At 39.4% G+C, this 26412-nt stretch overlaps 1 protein-coding gene across 2 annotated transcripts in view; it reads right to left on the bottom strand.

Moving 5' to 3' along the window:
- Positions 1–26412, bottom strand: part of SERPINB5 (serpin family B member 5) — a 62562-nt gene that overhangs the window by 11189 nt on the left and 24961 nt on the right. The window contains exons 1-4 of one of the 2 annotated variants that reach the window (XM_059894411.1): positions 11824–11905; positions 5793–5967; positions 2858–2995; positions 213–330 (exon numbers count right to left, since the gene is read on the bottom strand). In XM_059894411.1, coding sequence (XP_059750394.1) covers positions 213–330; positions 2858–2995; positions 5793–5960 — 424 coding nt within the window. In that variant the 5' untranslated portion in view covers positions 5961–5967; positions 11824–11905. Of the gene's footprint in view, positions 1–212; positions 331–2857; positions 2996–5792; positions 5968–11823; positions 11906–26412 lie in introns of those variants that run through there. The other variant, XM_059894412.1, reaches the window with a different exon arrangement.

Here is a 26412-nt window from a genome sequence, read left to right as displayed (position 1 = left end):
AAGTACTCAGAATTTCTGCCAACTGATGATATGATGCAGGAAATGTCCAGAAATCCAAGAGGTTGAAATGGCTTGATGGGCAAGAATTTAGCTTGTAAACCGAAAACATTCAAGGAATCCTCCAGATGTTCAATCTTATACTTAGCAGATTCATGAGATGATATGGTCTGTTTATTTAGTGATTTATAGCAGAATAAGTAAAGGATACTTGCCATCTGTGAGTTCCTTAACTGAGTTGTTGATCTGACCTTTTGTTTCTTCCAATTTATCTTTGAAATCAACAGTTTCCGTTTCATTTGCATAGGGTCTCTTGGTAGACCTGATGAACTCCTGAAAAACATCCAGTTCATAAAATCACAAAGCCCTTGAAGTCTGTAGTTAAACCATTATGTCTGTACACAGTTCTAGCACAGGACTTTTAAATCTCTATTACTATGGATACTCCTTCAAAATCTGTAACACTATATAAATTGAAACATTATGTAAAAATCAATGAATTTTCTTTGTATTGTTTCATTTGTTCAATTCTAAGACAATATCAATTATTAAATGCCTCCATCAATTTAGCATCAGTTTTGGGGGAGAAAAGAAACATTATGCTACATGCACACAACAATTATAATATGAATTTCAATTTCAGAAACATTAAAATGTACATACAGATAAAATGTAAATTTATATATGTATGTCTTAGAATGGAAGAAATGTACAGAAAAGAGAACTCTATGAGAAGAAAAATCTTATCCACACTGAAATAAATAAATATTCTAAAGATGCTTGCTACTCAAAGTGTGGTCCAAGGACCAAGACCTGCAGCATCACCTGGGACCTTGTTAAAATGCAGAATCTCAAGCCCCACCCCAGAATCAGAATCTGAATTTTTAACAAGATTCCCAGGTGATTCATCTGCACGTTAAAGTTTGAAACACAGTGCTGTAAGGAACAGAGCAGTTCTTCTAATTATAATGCTTGTTAAAAATGCAAAACCTGGGACTTCCCTGGTGGCACAGTGGTTATGAATCTGCCTGCCAATGCGGGGGACACGGGTTCGAGCCCTGGTCCAGGAAGATCCCACATGCCTCGGAGCAAATAAGCCTGTGCGCCACAACTACTGAGCTTGTGCTCAAGAGCCCGCGAGCCACAACTACTGAGCCTACATGCCACAACTACTGAAGCCCGCGCGCCTAGAGCCCGTGCTCCACAACAAGAGAAGTCACTGCAATGAGAAGCCCATGCACCGCAACAAAGAGCAACCCCTGCTCGCCGCAACTAGAGAAGCCCGCACGCAGCAACGAAGACCCAACGCAGCCAAAAGAAATAAATTAAATACATAATTTTTTAAAAAAAAGAAAAGGCATTAAAAAAAAAAAAGGAAAACCCTAAATCCGGTCCCTGGTGATCTTGATTCTAGTGAACCAAGGCCAGGAATTTGCACTTCTAACACCCAGGTAGTTCTGATACAGGTGGCCCTCCTCAGACCACACTTGTTTGTACTGTTACTAGTAAAATTATAGATGACATACAACCAACAGGAACAATGGAAACAGCCTTTTAAAAAATTCCTTGCAACTCCCGGTTTGAAATAATTCAAAATGTTGAGTGGAAAGTCAACCAAACTAAACACAGCTTGATTAAATGTCATGTCACTTCACTTCCTAAGCACAGGACTCCTTGGATTTTTTTCAGAACAACTACAGGCTTGCCCAGTTTGATTCTGTCCATTGCAACCCAACCTTGGGACTGAGTGTTACCATTTACTGACAGAGCTAAGAACATTCCAGACACTCAGCAAGATGAAGGGCCTCCACCATCTTCACTGCCAGCAACAAAATGCATTAAGCATCACTAAGGACCACCTAGGGAGTTTTTAAATTCTTTCCATGCCCAGGCCTCAACCCACATCTCAGTATTTCTTTAATTCCCCAGGTGATTGTTCGAAGAAGAATGGCTGTGTATATGTGTCTTTAAGCAGTAAGAATAAACTCACAACATCTAATGACTTATGTCCTCAAAAGATCCCCACCAGAAAAACAAATACCTATTGCTGAAAGTAGTAAAACTATGGCAAAATATTTAACTGGTAGTCTACCTTTTAGATTTGGAAAGCTTGAAATTCTGACCATCCAAACACAAATTGAATCAACTCGATATTACTACAGTAGAGAATGAACATCTATGCAGCAGAGGATGTTGGCTATGTGTTTCAAATACATATTTTTTAAAGTATTATGATATACTCTGGATCAAATTTAAGAATATATATGTGTTCTTTATATGATTCCTTCAAGAAATAGCTGAAATTACCACCTCTACCTTGTATAGATACCCACCTGAACAGCCTCATAAAACAAACAAAACCAGTTTATGACCGATGAAAACTTTTAATTCATACAGTTAGGATTTTTCTCACTGATTTTGAGAAATATCAGGAGAACATTGTGTGCATGAACAAATAAGGTAAAGAACTTAAAATGCTGTCCCAGGCTATATGCCCTGCTGTTCAAGAACAAAGATGTTTAAACCATGAGCTGTCTTGCATCTATAGAGACATTTATTAGAGAGTAATAATCCCATTCTCCATTTCTTTCAGTGAGGAAGCTAAGAGGAAGGGTGGGATCTGTGAATGTTTTAGAGGGAAAAGGAAACTCACAGCTTCTCTATATTTTAAGTTAAAATATGTGACTGCAATTGATTCCCTCTAGATTCAACCTCTCCATTAGGACTAATTTGTTTTAAATAAATCGTAAATGAGCATCCTAGGAATGATTTTCACTGACAAAAAGTTGTTGGTCTAACCATGAGAACGTGTCACCCCTGATAAACAGTTGAATCTTGCTAATTGCTCTGAACCACTTACTGTGGAAAGATTCAGAGATTTGTCTACATAGAGCCGTTTGATTAGTTTCAGGGAATAAAAGGAACTAAGTTTGTTGACATCCGATGTTACTGTTTGAAATCCAAAGGGCACATCTTTGACATTTTCAAAATGCAGGACCTGTGAAGAGAAAAAAATCCATTATCTGTGAAGCACTGCCTCTTCCCACTGCAGTGGACACATGGTCATGGTCAACCTCCTCGGGGTTGGTCTTGAGTATCTCCTGGCTCTGTTGTTCCCAGAAGCAAGGCTTCTCAACCTTAGCACTGCTGACAGTTCAGATTGGATAATTCTATGTTTGGGGACCAGCGGGGGCGGGCGCTGTCCTGGGCATCACTGACTTCCTAGGTGTCAGTAGCACTCCTTCTTCCATTTGTGACAACACAAATGTATCCAGACATTGTCCAATGTCCGGGAGAGGGGTGAGGGAGGGGAGGGGCAAATTGTTCCCAGTTGAGAAACACTGCCATAAAGATACACTTCTCTTGATTTAACTACAAGGAAATTTCGCCCTTTCTTCAAAGTGATGCCTCCATGTTCTTTTCCAAACTTGGAAAAGAAGGAAGCTGGGTTATAATTTCTATCCAATTTAGAGATAAGAAGAGAGAAATTAATACCGAGAGACAATCATTAGGCAGGTATCAGATTCCAGGATAGAGGTGTCCCTAGCCAGAGCCTATCCAGTCCCTTTAGTTGCTCTAACAAGCGCCAAATGGGCTGATATGTCATTTATGGTAGGCAGCTGCCATGCCATCGATGGGCAACAGTTAGGTAGCCTTTGCATCCCACCCTGTACCTACTAGAAATGTCATCTTGCCCAGCTCTTCAGAGCTGTACTTTCCCCTCTGTAAAATGAACTGAGAACACCTATTCTTCTGAGAAGCTATGAGGATTACAGATATTATATGTTAAGACACCTAAAATATCGTATGGATTCAAAATGTTAATAAGTATTCTTATAGTAACACTCTAAGCCACTTAAAACTAGGATGCTATCTTCTGTAAGACCTAAATCCTTTTATTTTTTTCCTAACTTTTCTTTTGTTTCAACCAATAGCTCAGCATCTCCTCTGCTCCATGGTGCCCAAAACACGATGTCAGGATAAGGTGATTTTCTCCTCACTCCTAACTCATAAGAACCATGCCCTGATGCCACACCTCAGGTGATCACTAAATGGGCACATTGCACCATTGAGTCACACAACCTCCGTAGTGCAGGGTCAAATTGGCTGGTCCGAGGCTGTACATAACCCTCATGCCTAATGACAGGCAAAAAGACCAGAAAATTAAAGAACCCACGTAACCACTGTGGGGAAACAATTGCATGTACTGAAAAGACCTTTGTTGTTATTACTGAGGAACAGACCCACTACCAGCAAGTTCTCTTTTCTATCTCTTCTCTAGTGGGAGATGAGAAATGAGGAGTGAGAGATGGGGTAGGGATTGTGGGGTGGAGTTGAAAGAGGAGGACAGATGAAAAGGTGCAGCTCCTCTTCCCACAAAGGAAGTTTCCTTCTCAAGTCCCACTCAGTTTCAAGCATAAATTTGCCATCCTGACACAAATAACATTTTGTGGGTCATATTTTCTGGGGGTTTATAGATAAAAGATGTTCCCTTTTTAAATGCTTATGAGCTCATGAAAAGAGAGATTCTGTTGAACTGGAATGATCAATGGAAGAATAATAATGGAACGGAATTAGAAGGGTTTTCACTTATTATCTAAAGGTAGATGGCGAGGATTGGCGGGTAGGGGGTAAGAGGCTGAGCTGCTCGAAATGGGAAGGAGGTCAAAAGGTACAAACTTCTAGTTATAAAATAAGTCATGGGGATATAATGTACAGCATAGTGACTATAATTAATAATCCCGTATATTTGCAAGTTGCTAGGAGAGTAGATCTTAAAAGTTCTCATCATAAAAAAAAAATTTTTTTTGTAACTGTGTATGGTGACAGACATTAACCAGACTTACTGTGGTGATCATTTTGCAAAATATACAAATATTGATCATTATACTGTACACCTGAAACTAATATAATGGTACATGTCAATCATACCTCAATTTTTTTTAAATAATAAAAGTAAATAAGGACTTAAAATGTAACAGTATAGAAAATCATCTCATTTGAAGGTCTAAGAACTTTACAAAGATAGTAAACCATAGCCAAAAAGGGATTCTTAAAAATTTTTTATTTATATGTGTACACATATATATACATACTCCTATATACGTGTGCGTGCATGCGTATGTGTGTGTGTGTGTAAAACATCATCTTAGCCCATTCTTCTCAAATGGCATATTCAAATCCCAGGGAGTATTCTAAAACATAAGTACGCACAATCCATCTTCTTATTTATCCATGTTACTTAAAGGTAGATAATTTCAAACATTATTTCTGTATTGAAATAAACATGGATATATTCTATCTATCCAATAAGGATATAGAATAGGGTAGAATATATTATAGAGTAGAATATAGTTCAGGCTGCATTTTAATATAAAGGATGATGCTGTAAATAAATTTCATGCGTAAGACGGGGGTGTAGATTTACACTCTTTCTGGTCAGGATATTTGCAGTGGAACATTTAACAAACATCATCTTGATTGATGCTTACAACATAACGGGTAGAAAGATGTCAGGTGACTTGCCAAAGGCCACTTGTTAGTGGAAAACTCGTGATTGCCTAGCAGATCCCCGCGTTCTCCACAACAACATAGTACCTGTTCTAAACATGGGTTGCAGGACAGATAAATGAGCTTTCACATTTAAAAATAGATTAAGAGAGTGCTGGAAATGGCAAAACTCTTATTCCTGAGCAATTCTGACCACAGAGCCTCATTCCTTTTTCCCCAGGCACCACCTGTGTGTTCTTATAACTTTGCTTCCACTCAAAGCAGAAACAAGGCATGGGGCTTACCTGTCCAATTTCGTTTGCTGTGTCACCTTTGGTGCCCACTTGAACAAGTGACAGAGAGGTGGAGAGACAGATTGGAGAGAAGAGGACATTGCCCGCTGGCTCCTTTTCACACAGTTGTTTGAAGAGGTCAACTGCAAAAGCCGAATTTGCCAGTCGCAGGGCATCCATTGTGGGCCTAGAACAAAGGACAAGAGTGAGGTTATTTCTAAATCATCCTTAAAGTGTTCTCAACTGCATTTTGCCAACGCAATAAGAATTCTAGTCAAACAAAGTCATGGTCTTGGGTAGAAGAGAGGAAGGAAGGAACTTTCAATAAATGCAAATTTAAAAGCCAGTGGTAAAGAAACTCCTGCACAAATGTCCTAAGATCTGAACACCCAACATGTGAGGTCCTCTGTGTGTACAGCTCTGCCCGGAATCTTCAAATTCGAGCCCACTTGGCTATGATGGCCTCTGCACGTGGTCAGAACAATGGACAGCACTGATCAAAATCAGTTGGTTTTATTTATCCATATTGTTTCAATTAGGATTTAGGTTAAAGCATACAAAATTGACTTTTTTGTAGATCAAAAATAGTCAAATCACAGCAGTTTTGTGTGATTCAAGTTAATATTTAGTAAGTGTTATGGGCTGCATTGTGTCCCCCCCAACTCCCCCCCCCCCCGCCCAAAAGGTAGGTTGAAGTCCCACCTCTGGGTAACTGTGAATGTGACCTTATTTGGAAATAGGATCTTTGCAGATTGAATGAAGTAGAGGTCATCAGGGTGGCCCTAACCCAATATGACTGGTGTCTGTTTAAGAACAGGGGAAAAGACACAAAGACAGACGTGCAGAGGGAAGATGATGTGAAGACACAAGGGAGAACACCATATGGCGACAGAGGTAGAGATTATTGGAGCAATGCTTCTACAAGTCAAGCACACCAAAGTTCACTGGCAACACCAGAAGCAAGAGAAAGGCACGGAACAGATTCTCCCCTAGAGCTTGCTGAGAGAGCAAGGCCCTGACAGCACCTTAATTTCAGAATTCTGGCCTCCAGAACTGTGGGAGTATAAATCTCCACTGTTTTAAGTCACCCAATTTGTGATACTTTGTTACAGCAGCCCTACAAGATTAATAAAGTAAGTAATGCCTTAGTAGGGCACCCGGCACATAGCAATATTTAATAAATAATAGCTATTATTGTTTTTGTTGTTAGTACATTATCTACTATGTGGAAGACACTACGAAAAGTATTATAAGGATCGCCTGAGTACCCCCTCCCTTTCTCTGAGTTTTCCACCTCTTTGGGCAGATATGTATACAAATAAGCAGAATGCCATGCCATGTGAACAGTGGAACAAGTAACATGGGAGCTAAAGAAAAGAGAGGGCAGCTTCATCTAAAAATACGGAGCCGGGTAAAGTGGAAATAGCAGCAGCGAGCCTCTGGTCTTGTCTGAGAACTCTCGTTCTCATTACCCCTAGAAGACGTGACACTGAAGGTCGTCAGGCAGGATGTGCTCCCCGGTGCCAGACAAAGCACCACCACTCAAGACAGAGGGCTTCCCTCAATCGGGACTCAAGGATGTGTTAAAGTCAAATGCATGAATAGGATCTCAATTTTGCACCTTATACCTGAACAGAAATTCAAAATGCAAAGACGTGAGAATAAGATCAAGGAATGGGCCCTTGATCTTCAAATAGTTCTTTGGAATTCTCCCTTTTATGGGACATGTGGCTTGTGTGTAGGATGGAATCAAAAAGATTATAATATATCTTGGAATCTGTAAATACAAGCTCATTAGCAAAAAAAAAAAAAAAAAAAAAGTTTTGTTGACCCGTTCATGCTCACTGGTCATCTCCAATGGCTGCTTCCTCCTTTGTCCAAAAACTACAGCTAAGTGAACTCAGTGTTCTCACTACACACCTACAATAAGGTAACCTGAAGTCAGGGCAGGCATCTTACATTTCTTTAAGGCCTACTACCTTATGCTCTCTCATCTGGGGAGAGCTGGGGGCCATGAGATGAGAGTGAACTCTCAGGGGAAGCAGACCAGCATGAGGAAGGCAGAGGGCAATGAGACATAAACAGAAGCATGTGTCCACCACAGGGAAATTAAAAGAAACTTCCTAAAAGTCTGTTTGGGAATCCCAAACAGACTTTCAGGACAAGAAGTCTGGCTTTCTCCAGCAGCAAGTTTAACACTGATAATGCTGAGTTCATCTATGACTAAAATTCAACAGGAGCTATTTCTCTACCAAATAGAAAAGCCTAAATGAGGTATTTCTTCACCAAATAGAGAAACCTAAACCCAAACCCCTGCGAACTTCTCAAAGCTTCAACAACTCAAGGCCTAACCACACCAATGATAGTATGAAAACATACCAACTATGTTTTAACAAGCCCAAGTAGTTCTTCCCAGCCCATATTTCCAACCACCCAGGAGAAGAAATTAGAATAATTTTGCATCATTTATAACAAACTTTGAAGTTTGATGTCTTTTGTGTTTTTAAGGCCTTGGAGTAATCTGCTGAGGGAGTTTGATGGCAGACACCTAAAAGTGGATCCCAGAATTGGATCAAAGTGTAAGGAAATGCCGTTTTGTTCCACTGAAGTATTATTCCTTCATTCATTATAGCATTTTGCAATGCGTTTCATCTAAATGGCTCTATGTGAATACAAGATCATGGTGGCTTTAAGTACAGTTAATTACACAATATAATTAACACTTTGTTGCAATTCAAGGCTTAGATTCAGTCCCTGTTGGAGAATGTAAATCAGGGCACACCTAACATCTGAGGTGTCTATAGGGGTAAATGATCACCAACTATGTAATCAATCAAATATTGCCTGGTAAATCTAATCAGTTGCTTGGTGATTAGTGGCAAGTGACCTAAAAACACTGTAAAGCTGATTTGGTCTGAGATAGTTCAAGGGATGATTTTGGCCACAGACAGTTGCCACCTCACTGTGGTGCAAGATGAAGCATTTAAACAAATCTCAGCAACTTTAGCAATACACACCCAGGAAAATGGGTCAGGTTCCTATGCAGACCATTTTGCACGAGCAAATGCTATAAAAATTGTGGGTACAAGAGTAGAGATTAGCAATTCCTGCGTAGTAAATTTACATATCTAATGACCTGTTCAGGGTGCTAAAATCGCTGCAGATTCTTTTCATTGTATTATTCCATTGTTACAGAGATAACTTCTTTCATTTTCATGAAAATCTTCTAATGATTAGAATAAGTAAGGAGAATTCCATTTACAGCATCAACATAGAAAACACCACATCTTTTATTGACTTAAATGTTTAAAAGCCACTTTTAATCAGGGAAACGTGAAATGAAAGTTTAAGTAGTAATAAACAAACAACAAAGAAATGCAACAAACAAACAACAAGAAGTTGTAAGAGTTTAACTGTAAAGTTGCCTGTTTTGTTTTTATTGTTTGCAATACATCCTAAAGCCATAAACCTTTAAAGGGGGACAAGACCTTGGATGGATGTAGTCTGGCCCCATCTCTTCAGTTTACAGGTGTGGAAAGGGAGGCACACAGAGACGAAGTGATTCTCCCAGGCCACCCACGCGGGGAGTGAGAGTGGTCAAACCAGACCTGGCACTCACTCTTCTATGTTCCAGCCTGGTAGCTCCTGACCACACGTATCACCTTCCTTCTTGGTAATTGTGTCTTTGCTGGCATTTGTTCTCTCAGGAGTCTTTAGAGTTCCAAAAATCCTACGTGTCCTGGATTGCCCCTTTAGAGATACCAAGATACCTTACATGTTTTCTTCTTTTTTTTTTCTTACATGTTTCCTTTTTTTTAAATCAACACAAAACCTTTTTTTTCCTGATTTTCCAACTGGCAGAAACTCATGTTCTCTTTCCACTCTCTGTGTTGCAAACTATCAATCTTATATTGCTTTCATTTAATAAGTATTAACTGAGTACCTAATAATGCGTGTCAGGCACCTGATCTAGACATGAACAAATCAAAGGTGAACATAGCATGGTTCCTGCCTCCGAAGAGCTGTCACCTAGTGGCATGATCTGTGCTGAAGGTGTGATGGGTGATTTGATGGGGGCACAAGTTATCATGCCGCCCTTAGGGGAGACAGCGCACTCATAGTAGAAATCTCAGTGAGCTCTCCTCAGAGACAGTGACATCAAATAAGTCGCACTACAGGTGCGTCCTAAAGAATAAGGAGGAGTTAGCCATGCAAAAATGTGTGCCAGAGAACTGCTAGTTCAGAGACAGCAAGCAGTCCCCAGATGAATGCAGACATGTGCACTGGGGTGTGAGGAGGCGTGGGGAGGTCAATTCTCTCAACTCACAGGTGCTCACTGGCCCCTGCATCAAGATTTTCTAATGTTTTCTAATGCATCTAAGCCAATATTCCCCAAACTTTTCATCTGTAGACCATTTGGTGGAAACAATCCTTAGGCAATACCTTTGCCTATTACAACAACTACAATGGAATGTCTAAAAATACAGTCTGTGCTGTTCACTTTCTAACCTCACAAGGAAAAAAGTCAGAGGCAGATCAAGAAAATAGGAGATCCTGCAGCTTCTGCCATGTGAAAGAATAGCATGAGGATTAATGAGGTGATGAAATGAGTAAATGTACATGAAAAGTGCTTTGTCAGCGGGAAAGGACAATGTGGCTCTTAGTAATAAGGTCAACTGCTTAATTTCCAATGGCAGGGGAGCCTCTGCTTTGCTCAGATATTCTGAGCCATCGTATCTGCTCCCATCTGGTTGGAAGCCTGATCTTGACCGCTGAGCCATCCCACCGCTGCCTAAAACAGTAAAACAGGGCCAGACTCACCATGCCAGGATGACCAAGATTGCTGAGACTTCATACCTTCAAAGTGAACCCACAACCCAGAGGGACTGAAGTGGCAGAATTCAGGTGCTAAGAAGCAAAGATATAAACCCGCTGACTCACATGTAGAGAATCCTTTCTTCAGACAAGCTTCCATCTCTCCACCCATCCAGGAACCCACCAAACACCTGCATATATTGGTGGGGACTGAGGTTTTGACGCACCCAATTCTATTCAAAACCTCTTCAGTAATGTAGGGGTGACAAAGCTGTTAAGAAAATTCATGGTGACCTGGGAAGGTCCAGGAGCCGTGAGTCTGAAGACTTGGATTCCACTTCATCCCGCCCCATATAAGCCAGGGGACTTTGGACGCCCCTTCTCCTCCGTGAGCCTCCCCTCCTCCTCCACAAAATGGGGGGTGGGGGAGATGTGAGCCGAAGGACGTATAAGACCCCTCAGCTCTGTGAATCTGAGCCTCATCTGATTACGAGCCCACAGAACAGCCTGGCCTGTTAAATTGCTCTTTAGGGTGACACGCTTAAAGAAAGCCATCAAAACAGTAGCTTCTATGAGGAAGAAACTATGAGCCAACCTATTCGAAAAGTCGTCCAAGAACACACATTTGAAATCTGTAATTTGCTTCAACTATCTCGAAGCCCAGGAAGAGGGAGGGAGGATACTTCCTGCCTGGAAGAACGCAGTTGCAAGTAAATGGACACCCACTGGATGCTTTAAAATGCCAAAAAGAACAGCAGTTCTGAAGTCTGAATCTCGGCCCACAGTGCCAGCCCAAGAAGGTGAGCCCGACACTCCTGCGCGTCTCCCCTTTCTTCAGGTTTGGGGCACCACACCCTTTCCGAAACCAGCTCCGCAAAACTCACTCTGAGTTCCAAGGTAGGGCTGGAAACGTCCTCGGAAATACTCTCTCCTCCGCGAATCACTGTGGGGCCCTCCCAACACCAAAACCTCCCGGCCATGCTGTTTCTTCATGCTCTTGCCTTGTGCTTTTAAGTGATTTTGCTCCCTACACGGCATGCCTGGTTCCCAAAGGGCTGGGCGCTGGAAATGCTGCCCATGTAGGGGGCGACAGGCGTACTCAAGCTGACAGCCTACTCTTGAAAATAAGCCATTCTGCCCACCGTGTTCACCATCTCAAAGAACTATTTTCTTTTAAGACTTGCCAAAAAGAGGGAAATCACCACCTTGCTACTTGCACTTTGCTTACCTGAAGTTACAGCGATCGCACGGCCAGGGAAAAGGAAAACCAGATGCGGTAGGACCTCGATGTGGGGCAGAGGCAGGCTGCTTGCTCACCTGAACGCCGACCGGGGCCACGCCCACTGTGACCACGCCCTCCCTCCCCTCCCTCCGTCCCTCCCACTTCTGCCCTGGCCCTTACTCATGCCTCTTGGCAGCTTGTCCGTGATTGGAAAAAATGATTCACGCTGAAGTTGCTGCTGTCTGCACAGCTTCTAAAGGCCTGCAACATGCTCAGGCAGGACAGGGCTGTCGGCGGATCGTGCCTTAGGCTGAATACACGCATACATACAGAAAGGCAACCCTAGTAGCCCACGTGGGACCGGAAGGTGAAATATTATATAAAATAGAAGGAATATGTGATGGTCGTAATAATTCATACTTTTCAAGTATGGTGGTGCCACAGAAAGCACCCTCACCTCTATGGCTCATTCTGCTAGATGCCGAAGAGGTAGCTAGCTACCTATTAAACAGAAAGGTGATCACAAAAGAAAGTAAAGAATATATAAATTAAATACATTATACTTAGCAGAATATGTAACACCAAATTGATGGGACAAATTGTTGATGGGGTTCCCAATAAAATATTGTGATTAGGATTACCCAGCTTTAGGGACTTCCCTGGCGGTCCAGTGGTTAAGACTTTGCCTTCCAATGCAGGGGGTGCAGGTTCTACCCCTGGTCGGGGAGCTAAGATCCCACATGCCTCTCGGCCAAAAAACCGAAACATAAAACAGAAACAATATTCAATAAAGACTAAACAAATTTGTTGTTAATAAATTAAAGACTTTAAAAATGGTCCACATCAAAAAAAAAAAAAAAAAGCCTTTGAAAAATAAAGGATTATTTTGCCCTGGAATCTCTTTGCGAAGTCTGCTGTTTGCATATTCCAGAGTTTTCCTGCCTTCCTGCAGCTCCTTCTTTCGGTGGGAACTCCTCCCTTCCTACCGAATCTGTTCTCCGGAAAAGGATCTGAAACTGAGCCAATTACTTATCTGCTGTGCTCATTTAATATTCCCTGTTGTTCATTTCCCACATTGTCTCATAATAATCTATTTTATTGTACGATCTCCTCTATCTCGCTATGAGAATCTTGAAGGTAAGGACCAAGCCTCATTCATTTTTGTAATGCCAACACTTGGTATGGTCTTGATAGACAATGTGCAGTCAATTAATGCTTGTTGACTAAATGAAAGGGAGCCACTCATTTTGCTAAACTAAGAGTGACTAATAGCTTCCCTTCTCTCCATGCCCTGGGTGTTTTATTATGAACCAGGATCAAAGTCATAAACTAAATGAGTTGAACTCCTAAAGTAGAATTTTAGGCATCAGGGGAGCAAGTAGAGGTAAGAAGGTCATAACAGGGTGATGTGGACAGGATACCAGTCGAAAATGACACTATCCAGCTGTGGTGTGGAAACGTGGGTTTAAACGGGCCGAATCATAAATTTAGAAACTGACTCTACAACTCACTGCTTGAGAAATCCTAGGCAAAGTGATTAACCTCGGTAGCCTCAGTTTCCTCATCTGTAAAATGAGACACATATATACACGAAGAGACAATGCACATAAAGTGTCTGGCCCATAGCATGTAGTTATTATCAGCATTTCGCCTATTCTCCAGGCAGGTGCAGGCTCAGGGAATAATCATAATGGCCAAAAGGCTGGTGCAGGATATTCACATTTAATTCACTGCCATATTTTATTGAACACCTGGTACCTGCTTGCTACTGTGTCCCAAAGATTTAAAGAGACTTGCACTTAAATCAGAAATCTTTGTCCACTCTCTCTTTTGATGTCTGAATTCCCTTTTCAACTCTCCTGTTCAGAGCTTGTCTAACCCGGGCAGAAACACTTCCAGAGACAGGAATTCAGCAATACCCAAGGAAGCCTGAACGTAACTCTGACTCTTGAAAATAAATGTTTCTTTAAAAATATTTAGTGGGAAATGACATAACTGTTTGTAGGAAGAAGCATTTGCTTTATAATTCCAAAACGAATCTATAATTGTCTTCTCTCTCTTTTATGTGCCACAAAAAAAAAACCAAAACATGTTATTGACTTTGTATTTAAAAGAGTAGATTTTGTGTGTGGGAGGGACGAAATACAGCTCAAAAAATGAATTAGTCATTCATTCATCATACAGCTTTATCAAGCAATAATTTCCTCTAGATCAACAACAGTAATCATCAGCTCAAATATTTAATAACCTAGGAGACTGTTTTGTTTGTGCTTTTCTTTACCTGTAGGTTGAAATATTCCAAATGTTGTAACTTGATCGCTCAGCATTCTGGCGGCGGTGGCTTGGTACACCCAACCACTCCCAGAATGACTCAGAGGAGCTTTGTTACAGCACGCTTAGAGTGGTTTTCTCCCTCTCTCTCTTCTCTTCCAAGAAGATGAATTTCAGCCGCAAATTCTTAAGCACCCTCCCCAAATACCTACAAATCATCAAGTGGATTTTTTTTCCCACTGATCAGTGTTCTTCCCACCGACGCCTATGACAGCTCTCCCGTACAACAGAGGAATAACCCGAATCTTACACGTTTTCAACAAATTACAGAAATTGCACAATAAAGGCTCCCCTCTACTCACTGAGGACTATAATCTCCTTTCCGCACATGGAGAAACTGAGTCAGGAAAGATAAGGCAACTTCACCTTAGAGTTTCTGAGATAGAAAAAAAAGTTTCTAAAACCCCAGATTTATAATCCTTAACCCTGACTATGTCCATTTCGAGAATCCAACAGCTTAACATGTTTTCATACTTCCTGTCTTATCATCATCTAGTGTTTGAGAAGCCTAAAATTCCATCTAGAAGAAATTTTATATTAAACAGCAACCTTTTCTGGAAAATAATTTACATGAATTCTGCTAATGTACATGAAATTTTACTAAGATGCAAACTTAAGGGGGAAAAAAGCTAAGTGAAAAAAATAAAGATCAGGAATCCAGAGATAAACCACAGACAACCAGATGGCATAAGTGGCATAATTTGCCTTTAAAATCCTTAATACTGTGTGTAAAGGCATAATCCAAGCAGAAAATTCACATCACTTAGATTTGCTTGATGGGTGTAGAGAAAAGAGAGATGACAGTGTGGGAAAGAGAATGCATCTCGGAGTTGATTCTGAGCCACACTCCACTGCTCACTGGGTGTTAATCATCGGCAAAATATTTAACTCCTCTGGACCACGGAATCCTTCACATTAAAAGGGAGGGAGGGGTTGGACTCATTGTCCTTATGTTCCTTTAGGATGTAAAGGTCAAAGAGTGAAAGCCTGCCTTTACCTAACCAAACAGAGCTCAATTACTCTTGAAAATGGATAGTATGGAATACATTGGGATGTGACATAAAAATGAAATAAAAATTAAACATATTAGTTCATTAATGACTGGGTTTTAATTCATGAGGTAACAGAGCTATACGATCTGGTGACTTCACATTCAGCTGTTCAAATATTTGCATATATACACTATGTTACCATTTTCTTTTCTTATATAATTCTTATAGGACAAAAGGAACAAAGAGAAGAATCAAAATGCAACCTTTCCAAAATATCCAGTAGAAATAAGAATTTCAATACAACTGGTAGGAATGTACATTGATTGGTCAACTCTTCTGGGAAATAATTTAGCAATATGTTACCTTATTAGTAATCATCTCCTTCAACCCAATAATACAGCTTTTAGAAATCTGTCTTAAGGAAATAATTACAGATAAGGTCAGTGATTAATGTACAGAAATGTCCATGTTTGTATTATTAATAACAGAAAAACTAGAAACTAGCTGAATGTCCATCAATAAGCAAATAACTAAAAAAATGTTTTCTAAGACTAATACTCACAAAATTAAGTTGTCTAAGAGTAGGTTAAATATATATATATATTAAATATGTATATGGAAACTTTTGTTTCATGCCGTAATGCACTTAAGGTTGTATGATTTATATTAAGAAATTACGTGTGTGTGTGTACTTAGAGGGCAAAGAAAATGCATAAAATAATTTTAACAGTAGTTATTTCTGGCTAATGAAATTAAAGAGTATTTTTATTTTCTGTCTATAGTTTCCTGTATCTTCCAAATTTCCTACAGTCATCATATGTCATTTCTATGACTAAAAAGTTATGTTTCTTTTTTTTTGAATTTTTGAATTTTATTTATTTTTTATACAGCAGGTTCTTATTAGTTTTCTATTTTATACATATTAGTGTATATATGTCAAAGGTTATGTTTCTTGACAAGTTACTTTCCAAAAGCTGTCTGCCACAACTGGGCCTTCGCATAATAAATCTCCCATCAGCCAAATACAACAGATACCTTCTATTTTAGTTGTTAATAAAGGGATACACAGGTTTAAAAAAAAAAAAAAAAAAGTTGTGCTTCTTAAGAAGTTAGCAATTCCAGAATTTCCCTTGATGAGGTCTAGGACTGCTCAGTGGCCCCGCAGAAGCTGATGTCACACCCCAGACCAGCAAGCAACCCCGACCCTTTCAAGATGAGCCAGGTCACGGAAGATGGAGCCCGAGGGTCTGGGGCACAGGATCCCCCAGCAGGAAGGGAGCACAGGTGGGGCACACCTGGCCCTCTTTCTCCTCCTCTTCCTCCTCTTCCACAGCACCAGCCCACGTGCTGACTCAGTTGCCACTGTGATCTCTGCCTCACTACCTGATGCAATAAAGCATTCAAGGAGAAGCGATGGTCAACTCTGAAGGAAACCTGGCTGTGACCAAGTCCAAATCCCTGTCTCACTCAAATGTCCATCAACTGATGAACAGATGGATAAAATATGGTATATCCATACCATAGAATTTTTTCAGCCACAAAAAGAATGAATTACGGATACATGCTGCAATGTAGATGAACTTTGGAAATACTACACTAAGAGAAAGAAGCATAATATGCTTTTAAAAGGAAACGTCCAGAATAGGCAAATCTATAGCGATATAAGGTAGATTAGTAGTTGCCTAGACTCGGGGTGGAGACTAGGGGAAATAGGCAGTGTTGCTAAAGGGCATAAGGTTTCTTTCTGGGGTGATGAAAATGTTATAAAAATTAATCATGAGAATGGTTATTTCACAACTTTGTGAATATACTAAATATACTAAAAGTTAATTCACAACTTTGTGAATATACTAAATATACTAAAAGTTAATTCACAACTTTGTGAATATACTAAAAGTCACTAAACTGTATGCTTTAAATGGATGAATTGTACAGTATGTGAACTATATCTCAATAAAGCTGTTACCAAAAAATAAATAGATAGATAAATAAATAAATAAATAAATAACCAAATCCCTTGTCTGCACCTGGCGAAAACTAAGCCCACAGTGTCTTGTGTGCACATGTTTGAAAGCGATATGAGTAAGACCTTTAACTACACGCCTTGTCATAACCATTTTACATAAGTTCTATTTTTATTCCATTTTATAACTGAAAAGGAAAAAACTACAGAGGCACAGGGCTGGTGAGTAACTTCCCCCGGGTCCCAACGTTAGTAAATGGTGGAACCAGATTTAAATCCAGGCAGTGCTCTTAATAAGCACACTTGTATTAAACACCATAGTCCTGTGTTTAATTTGAGATTAAATGTACCCATTTAATCAGGAGTGTGGGCTATATTACGTGGGATATAAGAAATACTCCTTCCTCTAATAAGCATTAGTCCTATGTGATGACAGGACCGCTTAAATGAGAGAGAGAATGTAAGAATTCACACGTCTCAAAAACATGAAGTCAACTAGCTTCACATGGAACGGGAGGAAATTCTCAAGGAGGCTTCCAAAGAATTTGGGGGAAGAGGAAGAAATGTATGAATCAACCTACACTTTGTAGTATGTAAGGCCCCATGGCAGGCTCTTCAGATGAGAACTGTTAAGTCCTGGTCTCTACCTCCTAAGATGGGATTTAAGGGTGATTCCTTCCATTCAGTGTCCTCTTGTTCCCACACCTGGAGGACTCTGTGATTTGCTTGTTGTAGCTCCACATCCATTCACTGAAAAACTTGAGACCAGACATTTCTTCACTGTGCCCCGTTCTGTACTTGTACCCCTTCATACACACCCACTTCTTATGTGCATTTGAGCCTGGTCCCTCCCTAGACCCTAAGCCACATGGAGAGCAGGACCACGTTTTATTTATCTATACACCCCTTAGAACTCACGCAGTGCTTTGCACACTAAACATTAAATAAACGTCTTAAATTTGTAAAAGGACACGTGAGAGGATATCTAGTAGTAGAAGGCAATAAATTATTTATAACAATGGTGTGGTGCAGACAGTGATCATTATGAAAGGAAATGGTGTCCACTTCCAAGAAAGAAAGTTGCTGTTTGAATATTTAGGAACGTAAAGAATTAAAAATTATAGTAGGTAAATCAAAGTTTTCTTTTTTACCCAATTAGATCAAAATATTTATGCTACTGGTTCTTCAACATCATCGTGCCTCAGAATCACGTAGGGGTGGGGAGTGGGGAATCAGGAGAGGAAGTACGATCAAATTGCACATTCCCAGACCCAAATCCCTGGAGACTGTGATTCCATGGGTCTAGGCCCTGGAATCAGAAATCCTCCCAGTAGTTCAGAACTGGTTGTTCACAGCTCGTGCTTTCAAAATTACAAGCTTCTGGAAGATTACACACCGACAGAGGCCATCCAATAACGTTGAGCAGTGCACAGTTGTGGGATCTTAGTTCCCTGACCAGAGATCAAACCCAAGCCCCCAGCAGTGGAAGTGCCAAGTCCTAAACACTGGACCATCAGGGAAGTCCCAGTAGTGTTGATTCTGACTTGAGACTGCCTGGTTCCCAGCTCTGCCATTTACCGACTCCATGGCCTTGAGCAAACTACTAAATCTCCCTTTGCCTCAGTCTCCTCATCTGTAAAATGGGGGTGACATTAGCAACTCCTCATGAGAATTAAATGAGATAATACATGTAAAGTGCTTAGAATAGTGCCTGCCACCAATAAATGTCCAGTAAATATTAACTATCATGATTTCTACTCTCTAAAAACTGTAGAGAAGTTATAAATCTCAGAGAGATTATTTTTCCCATATAGTAAACATAAAGAAAAAAGGGGTAGATTTTATTTTAATTGGAAGAAAAACTGATAGTCTTAAAACTTGAGAGAAATTAAGAATTGACTGTATCACACACATACAAGCACACACACATACATACATACACAATTCATGTGAAATTTCCACTTTCTACATTTAGGTCTGGGTGTCTTGTAAACAGCAAAGAGGAACAACAAAGGAATAAATATGAAAAACAAAAATAAAAGTGGAATTTACTAGTAGCGAGAGAGGAGGATGAAGACCTGGAAGAGGGGACTCTAATATTTCATATTAAATAATGGACATTTTTCATTACTATCACTATGACGACTTACATTTTGATGCTTTGCAGTTCATAGGTTTTTATTGCATACCCAGCCTTTTCCCCACAGAAATTGTATGTATATTATCTCTTTCAAAGTCAGTTATGGACTATAATTCCAATTTTACAAGTGAGGAAAGTGATATTAGAAATTTAAATGTAAATGGATTAAATGCTCTAACCAAAAGACACAGACTGGCCGAATGGATACAAAAACAAGAAATTTAAATAACAAATAGCAGGAGATAGAGTCCAGCTCACACCCAGATCTCAGACTCAAAACACTAAGCCTGTTCAAATACCACACTGCCCTCTAATGCTTAAAAAATTTTTTCTTTTAAATAAATATGGAGTCAAGAATGGAAGAAAATTAATGAAACAAAGAAAATACCTTCCACTTTTATTATCAGTTTTCTTTTCAAAGGAGATTTTGAAGGGGAAGTGACAACTCACCACAAGCTGAGCCACCATCCTGCTCACTTGGTTAGAATCAAGCCCAGTCCTGCCCCTCGGTGCTCAGCGCCATTCACTGGCAGAGGGTCAAGGCTGCCCTCTGTGATAGTGACTCCCACATGTCCCACTATTATGGAGCCAGCATTCTTGCACACCCCTAAACTGAATTATACTGTCAGCTACACCCCTTGTTAGTATTACAAAGATGCTGTATTCACTCTCCTTGTGTAACATAATGCGTCCTTGATATGTGTTTTACACCTATTTTTTTCAAGCTCTTAGTATTCCAGGATTCGATGAGCATACTAGTATTTACCTACTGTTACCAGTCATGGCTTCACAGGAAGAGACCATCAGCCAGAGAAGGAGGAGCCTGAGGAAAGTGGAGCGAGTCTTTGAGTAGATTTGGAGTAGAAGGAGGTTGTGTGAGAATGGCAAGATCCATCCTCTTTACCTGCCCAAAAGATTACAAGGATGCCTTTAATAGCTGAGCAGCCATAACAGCAAGGCTAGCTTTCAGTTAGGAAAAAGAAAACCTAAAAAGGAATGCAGTTCCTTTAAAAAAAAAAAAAAATCAATAAATAGGATTATTGGCACATGAGTTGAGAATTAAATAGAAAGAAGAAACACGAGGTGCAAATTAAACTGAGATTTCTTACCCGATAAATCAAACCTAGCATTTGATTCCTGAATTAAAAATCTACACAACACAGAAGGTATTAGCAGGTCTTTTCAAGGAGGAGATAAATTACCAAGTCATTATAAAGATCATGAGATGGGGACTTCCCTGGTGACACAGTGGTTAGGAATCCGCCTGCTAATGCGGGGGACACGGGTTCGAGCCCTGGTCTGGGAAGATCCCACATGCTACAGAGCAACTAAGCCCGTGCACCAAAACTACTGAGCCTGCACTCTAGAGCCCGCGAGCCACAACTACTGAGCCCGTGTGCCACAACTACTGAAGCCCACGCGCCTAGAGCCCGTACTCCGCAACAAGAGAAGCCACCGCAATGAGAAGCCCGCACACCGCAATGAAGAGTAGCCCCTGCTCGCCGCAACTAGAGAAAGCTCGCACGCAGCAACAAAGACCCAACACCGCCAAAAATAAATAAATAAATATTTTTTTAAAAAAAGATCATCAGATGGGTTTTAGGTTAGGAGGTGTTTTTAGGTGACTAATAAGACAAACCTAGTGTCAGAAAGAGGCTTCTGGATTTCTTCGTCTTGAAAAACACCTTATGTTGCTTTTCCCCTCACTCTCCCACCATAGACAGCAGTGTTTGTGCTAATGAGACAATCTTATCCAAGGTCTAAGCAATTATATAGGCTGTTGGGGCAATTAATCTGGGTGGAGAACACAAATTTTGTATGTTCCAGCTCCAAAGTGCTGCCATTATTTTAACTTCAACATCTCTACCATGAAAAATCTGAGTGCCAACCCGAGTTAAGAAGACTATTCCTGAGAATTATATCATCTCTTGTTTGACGGAGCCTCACAATTACATGTTATCTGTCAGCCTGAACGGAGCATATTCAAAGTTTAGTGCAAATACTATCTTTGCTTTATACAAGAAGTAATCAGCATACCCTAAATACTTCTGACTTAGAGAAAAAACAACTATCGTCTTCCAACTGCTGGTGTACAACCATTGAGGAGTTGGGATCTAGTGGAAAGCTTTCTGTCCTTGTCACGCTATATGGATACCCATAGTGGCAAAGTGTGGCAAATTATTTGTTTTTAGTTGTCTGACAAATATTTGCTCATCACTTACCATCCATCAGATATTACAACATCAAATGTTTCATTGATAATCCCCATGGCCCAGACTGTCCTCGAATCTCTGCACACTGGACAAATTACGGTGTCAGAATTGAGTCAGTGGTCTCTAGCTCCCCTTTTCTCTGACTCTCCTGGTATCTCTCTTCCTCGGCATGAAACTTTAAATTAAGCCATACACAAATTATATTCTCATCTTTCATGGTGACGCCCGCTTAGCTTGGGGCAAGTTACTCTCCTCTCTTCTTCAAGTCTTCATTTTCTTATCTTTAAAATGAAGTTAATAACATCTACTTCTTGGGGAAATGGGAGAAATAATTAGCCCTGAAATGCTTTGAAGACGAAAAGTACCACATTATTCTTTGTGCTAATTGTCTGGCAGAAGGTGTGAATTTTCCATTTGCATTGACGTGTTCTTCAGGAAAACCAAAGATGAGAGGGTACTTAAAGAGTTTGTACAGTTAATTCTTGGCAAATGAGCAAACACAGTCTATAGTTGCATTCTTCTTAAAGAATATACACTCTCCTAACCAACTGTTTTGAGCACAGATGCAAAAGAGAAAGAACCCAACATTTATTTTGCCTTTCCTATGCAAATCTCAGATAACCAAATAGTTGGTAAAGAGTTTTCTCTTTATAGGCATATTCCAGCTAATGAATAAAGAAGAAATTATAAGACTGGAACACCATTTTATAACTCCTAATAAACTAACACATCTAGGCTATGCTCATCAATGGTTGATACCATCACAAAAAAAGACTTAATCAGACATTGTGTATTTCTGGATGGAAGTTCACAGCATCACCTGTGAAGTAGTTTAACCAAAATGAGTAGAACTTGAATACGATCAAGCATCTAGATTTAACTACAAATTTCAGGAAATATAAGAAATAAAAGAGAACTTTATACCATAGAGATTCCATCAGCAAAATCCAGACTACAAGAAACTCTATGAGCACATGACTTATTTTCTTCAACAATTAAACTGCAAGGACAAAAAGAGTTCAAGGGGGAACCTATTAATTTGAAGAAATTGTCAAGTAATCACAATTATTTGGATCGTGCTTCACACAAATTGTAAATAATGATAGTGATAATAAGAGGAGAGTTGAAGACTAATTGGATACTGATGATATTAAAAAAACAGATGTAATTTTTTCAGGTGTGATTATTATATCAGGGTTACAATTCTTTTAAATCCTTCTCAATCAGAGATACCACCTCATATTTTTACAGATAAAATGAGAGTTCATTATAGTATTTTCTCTACTTTTAAATACATTTGAAATATTCCATACTTAAGGTTTAAAAAGAAAGAGAGAGGAAGAATGTAAGAGTTAAAAAGGAAAGAAGTATACAGCCTCTGGATACAAGAAGCAGGGGAAACTGCTAGTTATAATGAGTTAATTTTGAAGACAGATCATTTTTCCAATTCAGGAAAGATTTCAGGAATGAGTAGCATCAGAGTGATCAGAAGTAGGCAGGAGTGGAGACGGGCTTGGTGGCGGGGAGAGAACCAAAATTCAAGAGAAGTAGTTGGGCCAAAAGCTTGACCTCTCTGAGTCTCAGTTTCTTCATCTGTGAAATAGGAATGATAATAGTACCTACCTCACAGAGTTATTGTGAGGATGAAATGAATTAATACAAGTAAAGTGCTCATAGTTTAGCATATTGTTTATGTATGATAAAAGTTATTGTTATTATTTATAGATTTTTAAATCTAATCAGCTGATGCTCAATATTATGGATGATAAGGGAAACATAAATTAAAACCATGAGATACCACTATACACTCTTAGAATTGCTAAACTTAAAACAAGTGGACACATCAATGTTGGCAAGGATGTGGAGGAACTGAAACTCTCATACACTGCTGATTGGAAGGTAAAATTACTTTAGAAAGCAATTTGGTTGTTTCCTATAAAAAAATATATACACTTAGCATATGACCCAGAAATTCCACTCAAGAGAAATGAAAACATATGTCTACATGAAGACTTGTTCAAAAATATTTGTAACAGCTTTATTTGTCACCGCAAAACCAAAAGGAAACAACCCAAATATTCATCAGCCGATTAATAAACAAATATTAGAATAGCCATACAAAGGAATACTACTAAGCAATTTTTTAAATGAACAGTGAAGACATGAAATGACATGGATGAATCTCAAAACATACGGAGCCAAAGAAGCTAGACATAAAAGTGTACATACTGTATAATTTCATTTGCACAAAACTATAGAAAAGATAAATCTAATCTATAATGACAGAGATTAGTAGTTGCCTGGGAACAGTAGCAGCAGATTGATGAGAAGAGGCAACCTTTTGCGGTGATGAAAATGTTCCATATCTTTATTGTAGTGGTGGATACTCAGAAGCATGCATTTATCAAAACTTATTGAACTATACATTTTAAAAAGTGAGTACACTGTATTATATACATTATATCTCAATACAGGTAATTTATAAAAATCCAATCAGCTAATTGAATGGATGTGTGATTCTGTAATGGATCCTGAACCGGAAAAAAAGAAGAAAGGAAGGAGGGAAGGAAGGAAGGAAGGGTGGAAGGACGAATGGAAAGAAAGAAGGAAGGAAGGGAGGGAGGAAGGAGGTGGGAAATATTTTTTTCTTGAGCTCTATAGGACATTATTGAGACTTTGAGACAATGGGAAATTTTTGTATGAGGTCCATGGATTAGGTAACCGTATTATATTAATGGTTATTCCCTGATATTGATAGTCGTACTATGGATATGTAAGAAAACGTCTTTGAGAAAATACACGTTGAAATATTTAGAGGTAATGGGGCAACATGTCTGTGATTATTCTCAAGTGGGAAAGAGAGATGATGTAGCAATATGGTAAAATGGTAACATTTGGAGAACTTGGTGAAACATACAAGGGAAGTCTTTGTATTATTATTGCAATTATTCCCTAAGGCTGAAAAGGTTAAAAACAATCTATTTGAGCAACTTTAAATAGGTAGAAATTTAAAACTTTAGTAGTGACTTTATTTCACTTATACAGTAAAACAATTAAATTGGGAACAACAAATCAGATATTGTGAAGCTGAGATAGAATATTCAAATAAGCAGAGCCCCAGAACTGGCCTAGAAAGAATTAGGAGGTCCCACCTGGGCAAGAAGAAACCAGGATGGTCCACTGGTCAGGGTCTGAAGAACCGTCCCTTCCAATGAACAAGAGTGTGGTGTGGCAAATCAGGGGCCGGTCGTTCCCACCCAAAGCCGAGCTCTGAAGGAATCAAGCTCCTTTTTCCAACCTCCCATCCCCCCTCCCTGCTCTCCTTACCCCACTGTAGTGCTAAAAGGAAGCTCTGGAACCAGGCTGTGATGATAAGGATGAGAGTAAACAAAGCAATATAATTTTAGGAAGGTCAAGAGTAGCCACTCTTTATAGGATATTTCTGTTTTTCTCTTCATTGTCTTATATTTCCAATGTATTTCAATTAACATATACAGTTTTTATAATTTTTTAAGACCCCACAGCAGAAGTGACAAGAAGAGAAACCAATACTTTTGGCTTTCAAGAAGATATTCTAGATAAAAATTTATGTGTTATAGTTACTAATTGCAATTTTAGTCAAAATAATACCTAGATGTGTTATAACAATGGAAAAAATCATGTAAAGCTAGAACACAAACTTACAGGAGTCCTTTATGCATATGAAAATAAGTTTTTTCTAGCATTCTCTGAGACAAATGATTATATATGAGGTTGAATACATAGAGGAAATAAAATCTAGGTCTCATCTTTACAATGCTATAGTTTAAAATGTTTAACAGCTATGAAAGAGCTATTGATGTCATAAATCACTGTATTATAAACGTGTGTATGGAAAGGTGTAGGCAGTCACAGTGATTACCCGTGGATTCTCAGTATCTTTTCTAATCTATAACACATTTGTCAATAACTAAAATCCAATTTGTATAAGCTGTGATTTTCACCTAAGTTGTGTAGTGCCTTTGGGTAATCTTACCTAGAGCCAAAATGTTTAGTAATTCATAGTACTAGAAAATGTTCAAGTGTGAAAGAAAATTTTAGAATGATGAAGAAAAACATTACATAGCTATATGAACATTATATATATTATGTATATATACACATATATGGTCGGAATTGTCTGCCACGCAGAGAAGCACTTGAGTTAACTAGCTGCTATGGACTGAATATTTATGCCTCCCTTTCCAAAAAATAATATGTTGAAACGTAACGCCCAATGTGATGGTATTGGGAGGTGGTGCCCTTGGGAGTTGTTCAGGTCACGAGTGTGGAGCCCTCATGAATGGGATTAGTGCTCATACAAAAGAGGTCCCACAGAGCTCCCCAGCCCCTTCTACCATGTGAGGACACAGTGAAAAGACAGCCACCTATGAACCAGAAAACAGTTCCTCTCACTGATACCATGTCTGTAGGTACCTTGATCCTGGACTTCCAGCCTCTGGAACTGTGAGGAACAAACTTCTATTGTTTATAAGCCTTAAAATCTTATGGAATTTGCCTTGCTAGATTTTGGACTAGATTGGGACCCATCACCCTTTCTTCTTTCCTATATCTCCCTTTTGGAATGAGAATGTCTATCCTATGCCTGTTCCACCATTACATTTTGGAAGCACATTCCAAAATTTGTTTCACAAATTCATCAAATGGAGCAGCACCTTGATCTTGAACTTCTCAGCCTCCAAAACTGTGAAATACACATTTCTGTTGTTTAAATCACCCAGTCTATGTTATTTTGATAGGGTAGTCTAAGCTGACTAATACAGGTACTAAGACAATTCAGTGGGGTAAAGAACAGTCTTTTTAACAAATGGCACTGGGAGAGGTATACATCCACATGCAAAAGAATGAAGTTGGACTCCCTACCTCACACCACATACAAAAATTAACTCAAGATGGCTCATTGACCTAAATATTAGA

This window comes from Balaenoptera ricei, chromosome 14 (genome assembly GCF_028023285.1).
Source record: "Balaenoptera ricei isolate mBalRic1 chromosome 14, mBalRic1.hap2, whole genome shotgun sequence".
Taxonomy (NCBI): Eukaryota; Metazoa; Chordata; class Mammalia; order Artiodactyla; family Balaenopteridae; genus Balaenoptera; species Balaenoptera ricei.
The sequence above is the reverse complement of the archived record's forward strand: the minus strand, read 5'-3'. Positions and strand labels throughout refer to the sequence as shown.